Source organism: Triticum dicoccoides, chromosome 5A (assembly GCF_002162155.2).
Source record: "Triticum dicoccoides isolate Atlit2015 ecotype Zavitan chromosome 5A, WEW_v2.0, whole genome shotgun sequence".
NCBI lineage: Eukaryota > Viridiplantae > Streptophyta > Magnoliopsida > Poales > Poaceae > Triticum > Triticum dicoccoides.
Window position 1 is genome coordinate 452,664,761 of NC_041388.1, and position 10,748 is coordinate 452,675,508.

Genomic DNA, 10,748 nt, shown 5'->3' on the forward strand with positions numbered 1-10,748 from the left:
CGACACAGCGTCCCCTCAGGTTCCCCTCCCCACTGGCCCCTCGCTCTCTCTCCCACACCCTCGCCCCCTCTCCGGATCCCTCCTCGCCGAGCGCCGTCACCATCGCCCCACCTCGCTCCACCATAGACACCGACCGGCCCTAGCCTCGTCGACGAGCCCGCAAACTCCGCATCGGGCCGCCCCCTGCCCCGCAGCCGCTTGCCGTGTCCTTGCAGCCCTCCCGCGCCTGCCACCGGCCGCCGGAGCCGCGCTCACCGGTGCCCCGGCCGCCGCCTGCTGCTTCTGCTCTACTTTGCTGCCCCGTGTCGCGCTTTCCTCCCCTAACCATGCCGCCCTATTCCGGTCGTCAACCGTGCGGGCCCTGGCCACCGGCGGCGGCGCCCGGCTCCCACCGTCGCCGGCGCCCGGCTTCCCCCGTCACCCTGGTGGGCTATGCCCGCACCCCTGGGGCTCCGCCCCGTTTCGCCCACGCCCCGCTAAGGCCTACGGGCCAGTTCCTAGTAGGCCCCACCGACCCCTTTTCTTAAAAAAATTAAAATATGTAAAAATATATATATTTAATTAATTAATCATGTTTAATGAACTATTTAAGTTTAATTAACCTGCTAACAAAACTAGGTTAAAATGCTATTAGCTATTATGTGTATGATAGGGGGCCACCCCCTGTTGACCAGTCGAACGTTGACTGGTCAACTGGGACCCCCTGGCCCACTTGTCATCCTCTGTGTACAGTTTTGTGTACACAGAGCTGGGTAGCCCTAACATTTTAAGAATTTTTTCGATTTAAGAATAAATCCAGAAAATGTTTAAATATTTGAAATTTAATAGAACATAATCCGTAACTCGGATGAAAAAGTTTTATACATGAAAGTTGCTCAGAAAGACGAGAAGAATCCAAATACGCCATCTGTTCGTCTGTCACACGTCTCTAGCATAGCGAACATTCAACTGTCCCCCCACCGATTCATCTGTCCGAAAATGCCAAACTTCGGGAAAACTTTCCCGGATGCATCCACCCTTCCCCGGTATCGTGTGACACCGCATTAGAACACGCCTAGTGCTGCTTATTGTCATGTCATGCATCTATTTGCTTATACTTAATGTTTCTTCCCCCTCTTCTTCTCCGGTAGACCCCGAGACCGTTGCTGATGCTGCTGTGATCGACCACGTCGATGACGACACTTCTTCCCTTTCAGCAGAGCTTCCAGGCAAGCCCCCCCCCCTTTGATCATCCCGATATCGCCCATTCCATTCTCTCATGCTTGCATTAGATTTTGCTACTGTTATTGATTGCTCCTATTCTGATGCATAGCCTGCTTTTGTAATCTGATATTGTTACCTACCTGCTTATCCTAAAGTGCTTACTATAGGTTGGTTAGTGATCCATCAGTGACCCCCACCTTGTCCTTGTTGCCCCTGCTTCATTATCGATGACTCGATCAACGTGATCAACGACCAGAGCCTGACACCTCACATCACATCACATCCCTTTTATTGCTCGATTCTGCAGAGCTACTATCGAGTGCCGAGGGTGATACCTCGTAATGCACTCCTGATGATAATTCTGTAGTGTAGCTATTCGGTCGTGGTCAACGAGGGTGATTCCTCCTTCACCATTCTCAATACGGCTCTGTCGTGCAACTCCTCAAGTGTGGACCTCGAGGGTGGTTCCTCTTACGTTCACCTTGATGATTACATAGAGTGGAATCCCCCGAGGGTGATTCCTCGGGTTTTCCTCCTTGATGTTTTGGACACACGGTTACCTTGACTTTACTTGAGACCTTTGTGAAAGTCGGGCGGGCCCAGAGAGCACCCGCAGGATAATTACGTGGCATGGCCGGGCATTCTGGGCCCTTGCCGTAAGTCACGACGGGGCGACGGGGTCACATCGATCGTGAGTCTCTACTCGTCTCCGCAAGCTAATAATACACTATGGTTTGGGTATTTGTTCTGAGTTGGCCTTTGGCCTTTACGAACTAACCATCATGCGAGAATAGTTATGGGCCTCGACGACGTAGTATCAGCCCAAGCTTTGTCAGACGTCCAGTTCAGCATTGCGCCACAGCTGGGCCGGCACCCCAGAGGTGGTGTTTGGTCCGACTTGCTCGCAACGACCCAGAGTGCAACGGGCAATGGGCCCAGATCCCGGAGTGCTTAGGATGTAGACCGGCGGGGACCTCTCTGCTGAGCCTAGGTACGGCTACGACGTGTTGATCTTCCGAGGCCGGGTATTGACCCAGAAAAGTGTGTCCGGCCAGAGTAATCAAGCGTGTTGAAAAACGTGGTGCACCCCTGCGGGAAAGATTATCTAGTAATAGTCGTGTCCACGGTAACGGGCATTCAGACTTATATCCTGATCTATTACAAATAGAAATGGTTACTTGGGATATGTGGCTTCAGGATTGCTTTCTCGCAGGGAGTCGAGGAAGGATCTCTGGGCATTAATACTACAACATGTTTCTTAAATATAAACTGCTATTCTTTACTCTTCTACATGCTGCAAGATACTTGGAGCTTCTTAAAGATGCTAGTCTTCGATAGGCTAGGCCTTCCCCTCTATTCTAGCATTCTGCAGTTCAGTCCACAGATACAACCCTTCATTTGATATCAATGCATACTTAGTATAGATCTGATGCTTGCGAGTACTTTGGATGAGTACTCACGGTTGCTTTGCTTCCCCTTTTCCCCCTTCTTTCTTCTTTCCGGTTGTTGCAACCAGATGGTGGATCCCAGGAGCCAGATGCCACCCCAGTCGACTACTACTACTACCCAGAGGGTGCCTACTACGTGGAGACCGCCGACGACCAGGAGTAGTTAGGAGGTCCCAGGCAGGAGGCCTTGCCTCTTCGATCATTGTTGTTTTGTGCTTGCCTTCTTAAGGCAGTCTTGTTTAACTTATGTCTGTACCCAGATATTGTTGCTTCCGCTGACTCTTGTGTATCGAGCTATGTATTCGAGCCCTCGAGGCCCGTGGCTTGTAATATAAAGTTTCTATTATTTTATTTGTGTCTAGAGTTGTGTTGTGATTTCTTCCCGTGAGTCTTTAATCTTAATCGTACACATTTGCGTGTATGATTAGTGTACGATTGAATCGGAGGCATCACAATGGCTATAGAGCTGCAGGGAGAATAGAGAAGCAAAGGAAAAGCGGCGAGAAAGCAACGGAAAAGCCATGCATGGAGCAGGATGATTGATCGTCACGCTGCAACGGAGGCCGCCAAGAAAATTAAGCTGCTGCTAACGCGTAGACATAGCTTAGGGGAGACAGTGGGATCCCACTCTAGTCCTTTATGGCCTAGTTGGAATACTTTCTTGTAGTGCCTACTCCACATGCATATGCTCAAATTGTTCTCTCCAAATGCTATCTTCGTTTAACACGCTTTGGACAACCTAATAAAGTTTGATCATGGCATTAGCAAATTAAGCTGCACTCTTAGTTGCATGCTCGTTTCATGACTATAAATACACCCTTTGGGACTTAGGAGCCCCATGGTCAATCACCCTCTCAATTCTCAAACCGGGCTTGGCTGACCCCTGGGGCTCAGTGATCTACTCATGCAAAGCCTGAGAGAGTACGATTCCTTAATTAGTTGTTGCCCTTGGCATAGACCACCTCTCAGCAACAAAGATGAAGATCACCAACGCCCGGGCGCTCCTCAAGAAGGCAGCAGCTATGTGCAAGAGCAAGACCAGTGTCCTCACGGCCAGGCTCCTCATCCTCGCCTCCGTCCATCGCAGGTTGGCCACGGTCGGCGCCATTTCTCACAGGATCCATGCCCTCATTGTGGCTGACCGGGAGAAGGGTGCCAAAGTGGACTACCACAAGGCTCTCATGCTCCCCAAGGTTGAGAAGCCAAAGTACCAAGTCGGTGAGATGGTGGATCCGTCCCACCATCTAACATTGTTTGATCAAGAGGACGGTGTTGGTGGCTGCCCTGACTGGACACTGCACCCCATCTTCAGCGACGATGACGATTTCTGTTACACTGATGAGTATGGCAGTGATGATGATGATGGAGATGATCCCTCAGTGATGACTGCAATAAGGAGCAACCAGGAGGCTGATTTGGAATTCAATATGGACGACGATATTGACCTGGCTGCCGAAATGTTCATCAGAAGGTTCCGTGAGCAGATGGACGAGAACTTCTCGTGATGTTGTGTTCCATATATACCATGCATGGTAGCGCACATAGCTACTGCTAACAAAGTGACGGTAGCATTGATGAGAGTGAGATCGATAATGTAGATAGGCCGGGGACATTTGTGTCCATACCCAAGGATATGAGATTTTGCGGGTGTCCACAAGTTAGAAGTTTTTGATAGATACCTACCTCGTAAAATTTGTACTTATAACTGTAAGTGTGTCTCAAACGAAAGAAAAAACATTATATGAATTTTTTGGATTCCAAATCTTTTTCTGAATTGTTTGAACTAACTCTAACGGTCCTCTCCCCCCCCCCACCCCCTATACTTTGCTTAGCCGGCTTCCACCAAACGCCATCTTCTTGCCCACTACCCCGCCCTTCCAAAGTTCTCGTTATCGACAAGGACACCTAGGTTGCTAACCAGTCTTGGAGGGTATGGCCCACCACATTGCAGGTATTTGGTAAGCTCTGGCTCTCAGTCCCTTGGTATCTCTTGCGAACCAAGAATCATAACACTAAATTAAGTAGTTGCCCGCATTGGAAGAGTAGAGCAAATTAGTAGAAGGCTTCATATTGATAAAAGATATAGAATGAACACCCACAAAAAGAGTTTGTGTCTCAGTTAGCAGTCTAGTAAAACTAATTTTGTAAGCCTGAAAAAGAAGGAAAAAAACACAAACTCCGTACCCATGGCCGTGGCGAAATCCGAACAAAGCTGAAAGTGTGGCTTTATTTTGATGAAATACAAGATTCTTTTCGTAAACATTGTGGAAATCACGAGATTGTGGCCATCTCTTCTCTCTCCCGGCTAGAGAGGCATGGGTGCACCTGATGCATAGATTCACCCTTGCAATACATGTGTTCTCTCCCGACCAAGATTTTGGCTACCTGATCCCACTTTTTTTCTCGAGGGGGAGCAAGATTCTCGATTACAGTAGTAACCACAAAATTCCAGGTATATCCCGATCAAAAGATTTCAAACAAAATTTGGATGCCTTTTTGTAACTTTGTTAGAGAGGTGTTGAATTTTCAATATACAAACATATAGTTGTGCACTTAGCACTGATGTCGCCTCTCTGTTGAACCTGTGTTGCAAGGTGGCCCTTCCGAAAACCAGCACCTGCTTATTCTTTTTTCGTATTACCATACTAAAAAGAAAACAAAAATGCGAGGCTGGGACTCGAATATGCAAGTTTAAATACATTTGATGCTCAATTTATCTATACGTGAATGTTCAAATTCAAAATTTCCAAAACATTTGTTATTTTTTCTCCATTACGTGTGTTTATTGAGGGGTGGCAAGAAACACAGTTATGGCCGGGCGGTAACCGAATTGTGGGGCAAGGACAAAATCGCCGGATTCAAAAGGTTGGGACAATTAGCACCCCTTGCGCATTCCAAGCATCACTGTTCCAACACACAAGGCGGTCGGTGCCCGGCAGAACAAGAATATATTCCCGTGGTTAAATTCCGGAAAGCATATACTCCACCAACACCACGTATGCATGAGACTTGATGTGGTAGTTGTCACAGTACGCCATGTCTAAAACTCCATAATGGTGTTTGAGACTTTTTTTTTTTTGGCTAGTGTGTTTGGGACTTGTGAATGCATGAAAAGAAAAACGGAAACTCCCATCGATCTATCACGGAGATTGCTCCCTTCTACTTTATGCAAGTTGACGGGCGAGCAACAAAGCGGCCGGAGGAGAGGCAAAGCTACGCAGATCCCACGTACAGCAACACAAAGCAGCGGGGAAAACGAAGAAAAATCAGAGACGCGTAGCTGCAACCTTTGGAATTCTGAGCATGAATCACACGGCCGGAGACCCGGCAAGGAAAGCTGTCCGGTCTGCTTGCTTTGGGAAAAATTATTCTAAGCCATCTATCAGCTAGCTTTACCACTTGATTAAAGGAGAGATACTGGCAGTTTGGGACACCAACCCAAAAGGGTCAATCCTAGCCCTGGGACAGGTGCCTTTTGTGACTTAATTGGAATACATACTTCCCCATAAGTTCCTTGCTTAGTTCCACTATCAACATTCTTGTAGTGCTCACTCCACATGCCTATTTTTTCTCTCTGGTATATGCTATTGCTAGATGCTTTCACATGCTTTATCACGCGAGGTACCAAAAGTTTGAGCGTGACATCACCAAGGCTAGTTGCAATGTTAATTGCATGCTCAGCTTCTCACTATAAATACACCATGAGAGCTTCAGGACAAAGCCCATGCCTCCTTTCAAGCCAGCTTCTCTCAGCTTCTTTTTCAAGCCTGAGGCGTCACAGCTCCTTACTTGCTGCCCTTCATACGAAGCTGATCGGCCACCTCTCAACAACAAAGATGAAGATAGGGAAGGCTCCTGAGCTCCTGAAGAAGGCCGTAGCGATGTGCAAGAGCAAGACCACCAGGCTCCTCATCCTCGCCTCGCTCCAGCGCCGCAGGATGTCCATGGGCGTTGTGGTCTCTCGCAAGATCGACGCGCTCATTGTGGCCGACTGGGAGAGAGCAGACCGCCACAAGGCTCTCGCGCTACAAACGGTGGAGAAGAGACCGGTAATCATCCAGGAGAGTGACTTGGAGGCCAATTTCTCTCGTCACTTGGCGATGTTCGGTCAAGAGAATGGTCATGGTGGCTGCCCAGCTAACCGAACACTGCATCCCCTATTCAACAACAACCACGCCAACTACCATTACACTGAAGATGATGATGTGCTACTTGATTCATGCGATCAAGATGATGATGATGAGCTGTCAGTCATGGATCTGATCATGAGCAATGGAGAAGTTGAGGGGATGGAGTTCAACATGGAGGAGGACATTGATCAAGCTGCTGATATGTTCATTAGGAGGTTCCGACAGCGGCTGAATGAGGGATTTTAGGGTCTTATTAGCACATGCATGCATGTATCTTAGATTAGGGCGTTGTCTTCTTTTTAGGTGCCCAAAAATTAGAAAATTTTGTGGACATCAATATGAATAGGAGTTGAGGCTTGACAAGCAGTTATCCTTATTTGTTAGGTTAATCCAAACAAGTTTGAATTTGGCTAGAAGTGTGCTAGTTGTGTCCGGTTAGGATTAGTAGTGTGATCAGCGTTGCCGGTAATTAAATTAGGAAAGTTATGTACGGCAACACCAAGAGTACTAATCGTACGTGAGTTAGTATATAGATGAGAGTCCTAGTCATAGCTATCCGAGTAGAGCTAGGATGTCATGTCCGTGTACGTGTCGTGTTAGGTTATGGTGGAGTCGGCTACGCGCCATGGTTAGGACCGATAAGGGTTGCGTGAGTTTTGTAACACCGATAACAGAGAGAAAAAGAGAAAAAAAATAAAGAGGAAAAAGGGCACGATACGAGCCCTTGACTATCAATTTTTGTGTGCGCGTTGTTTGTGTAATTTGATGTGATCGACCCTGTGGGCAATTTTCAACAACTGGTATCTAGAGCAAGGTTCGAGTGAAGCTGCGCTTGCCCCGGGGTGGCGACCCTGCTAGCGCCTCGGGGCGGGCAATATAGTCGCTATTGTAGCGACGATGAGGAGCGGGCAATACAGTCGCTGGTGTAGCGACGAAGAGCAGCAGGCGATTTAGTCGCTAGGTGGTGCAGCGATGTGGGTAGTCGAGCGGTTGTCGTTCGGCGGAGAGGCGACGAGAAGGCGGTGGAAGGAGATCGTTGACGGGAGCGGTTGTGCCGAGGTGCGGTGTTAGAAGATCTTGTCAAGATCGTCGTTCGGGGGGAGCGAGGAAGAGGCGGCAAAGTTGCGAGCTGTCGTCAAGGTGTGCACATGAGTTCTTGTAAGGTGCGTCCAAGAGCTCAGGTGTGTGGATCTTCTGCTGCAGTTGAGATGCGTCACTGGCGGAGGAGAATTGCAAGCGAGAGCTGGCGGAAAAAGAAATTCGTGCCTTGCGTTTCCGTTCGTAGTCGTGGTGTTCCGGCGAGTTCATATACGGTGGAGATGAGTTGGACGTATATGACGAGTTGTGTTGCCGCTGGACAGGAGGTGTTGTTTGGTAAGTTGTGTCACCAACGACAACGAGAAAGTGAAGATGTGGCGGGTGAAAAGATGTGTCTCCCCATGCACAAGCAACCGACGAGAAGATGAAGATCAACACGAAGATGGACACGCACCAGTTAAGTTGAGTTTCTGCATGAGACTATGTGTTTAGTCATTTATTTTTGAACAATTTTGTCAACATCTAAGATCCCACCACTATAGGAAAAACCATCTATGCCAAGAATTTGGCAGGTTGCCCAGTGTAAATCCACAAGAACATGGCATACATACAACATGTTTGCTGAGTACTGTGTAAGTTAAACTTGGCAAACAGAAGGTTTGCTTATCTTGTTTATGCCGGCCGGTTGTGGCGCTATGGTTACTTCTTTATATGCTCTATGTGAGCTTTTTCTTTTCTTTCTCTATGACTTTAAGACCTTTGTTAAACCTATTTGCTTTATAATAAAGTTGGTTATATGCATCATTCTATGCAGAGGCCGGGGGGTCCCCCCTTTCCGAAGAAAAAATTCCCAGGAAAACACCAGGTATAGAGAAAGAGCCCGACAAAGGAAGCAGAAGACACTCAGCAAACAAAAATTTCTCGGTAAATCGTGGGACACGTGCCCCCCCCCCCCCAAGCATTTTACGGTTCCATTACACGGATGTTGTTTGCCGAGTGTCCACTAGTGGACACTCGGCTTTCCTTTTTGCATGTGTTTTTAAAATGTTGTAACCCTTTGCCAAGTACCCTATGGAGAACACTTGGCTTATATTTCTGCATCTTTTTTTAAAATGCAGTGATTGTTTGCCGAGTAACAGATATCCAACGACTGGCTCCTCGTCCCTGCCTTGCTCCATTGCAGGAAGGCCATAGTTGGTGCCATCTCTCAAGGAACCATGCCCTTATTGTGGACGGCTAGGAGAAGAGTGCCAAGGTGGACTACCACAGACATTGGTCCGCATGGTCAAGAGCCAGGGGTACCATTGGGATGCATGAGGATCTTGTTGACACCTGATTTTGGCAAGATACAGATTGCAATGAAGATGGTCTCGAGTGAATGAGTTTTCAGCATAAAAATATTCACGTCACCGAGTGGAACCACTTTGATGTTTTGGTTATATTCATTCGACTTTATCTTACGGACCGAAACTATACTTCGAGTGGCATAGTTCAATGTTCCGAGTGGTTTTTTGCCAATCACGTCTTCAAGATGACCTCGGATGAAGGAGCACTCTTAAGGAATTGTCTTCGTCTCGTCAAGGCAATCGATTTTTATATATAAATCATCTCAATCCGAGTTCATATGCAAAAGTTAGAGGCAATATACTGCAGATTGAACCTCAACGGAAATATGGCGCGAGGTGCCAGACACTTGTCTGATAGGTTGCGCGAGTAATTCGGCAATCAATACGGCCTTGAATCGAAAAACCTTCAACATGGAGAAGTTTCGTCTCGTCGAGCCGATCGATTTTCATATATGATTCGTCTCAATCCGAGATCATATGAGGCCTGGAGAGACAAATCAAGATCGGGCTATGTTTTCAGTCGGAAATCCGAGTGAAAAGTTTACCATCCGAGTGAAAGATTACGGTCGAGTGAAAGTTTACGGTCGAGTGAAAGTTTGCTGACCGGATGAACTTATTATTATCCAAGTGGAAATATAGTCATCCGAGTGAAAATATGATCATCCGAGTGAAATTGTCGTCCAGGTGAAAATATTCTGAGTAAAAAGATTACCATCGGGACGAAAACTTGCCGATTGAATAAGATAGTGCCTTCCGAGTGGAAATATAGTCATCCGAGTGAATAAGATAGTGCCTTCCGAGTGGAAATATAGTCATCCGAGTGGAAATATAGTCATCCGAGTGAAAGATTGTCTTCCGAGTGAAAAAGTCCAATCGGACGATCCGAGTGAAAGTATCTAATATCCGAGTGGATGAGCTCAAGTCCGAGTGAAATTGAACATGTGCTCGAAAGTTTATCAAAATGACCTTGGATGAAGAAGTGTTCAATACAGAAGTTGTGCGTATCATCAAGACAGTAAATTTTGATTTTGGAGTCATCATCATCAGAGATAATATATAGCCTACAAATTCACAACGAGACTCGGATAATTCAGTCTACCGCAAAACCGAGTCCGAGTGGAAGATAAAGATGACCTCAAAAAGTATTCAAGATGGCCTTATTTGAAAAAATGATCAACATGAGAGTTGTTCGTATCGTCGAGGCGCACAAGTTTGGTATTTGGGCCGTCTTGATCGGAGATCATATGCAAGCCCGGCGGCCCGCGCAAGAAGGAAGACAGAGTTTGGGCCAGATTCAGACTGAATCCGAGTTGGAATAGAATTAGGACTCTAGGACGTGAATTGATGTAATTTTTCTTGTAAGGAAAGCCTAGATGAATCCTTTACTTGTACGGGAAGTCCAGCCACCTCTTATATATGTTGGGGGTGACGGCTGATTGAACAACACACAATCGAACAAATCAATATACTACTTTTTCATCTATGTTTTATCTCTCCACCGTTTTTCTCTCTCGTTCTTCGCTGTTCTTTGTGTTTGAGAGCTGCGAATCCCGAGGCTCTAGGGGCGAGCGAATCGACCTAGG

General features: G+C 47.1%; 2 protein-coding genes across 2 annotated transcripts in view; both read left to right on the top strand.

Annotated features, from left to right (window-relative positions):
* Window positions 1-4,207, top strand: part of LOC119299761 — a 5,341-nt gene extending 1,134 nt beyond the window's left edge. The window contains exon 2 of the mRNA XM_037576910.1: window positions 3,609-4,207. Within this exon, the coding sequence (XP_037432807.1) occupies window positions 3,609-4,156 (548 nt within the window). The 3' untranslated portion in view covers window positions 4,157-4,207. The remainder of the gene's footprint in view (window positions 1-3,608) is intronic.
* Window positions 4,208-6,453: 2,246 nt separating this feature from the next.
* LOC119297629 lies at window positions 6,454-7,227 on the top strand. Its single transcript, XM_037575347.1, has one exon. The coding sequence runs from the start codon at window positions 6,488-6,490 to the stop codon at window positions 7,025-7,027; it is 540 nt and encodes a 179-aa protein (XP_037431244.1). The 5' UTR covers window positions 6,454-6,487; the 3' UTR covers window positions 7,028-7,227.
* Window positions 7,228-10,748: the final 3,521 nt, after the last annotated feature.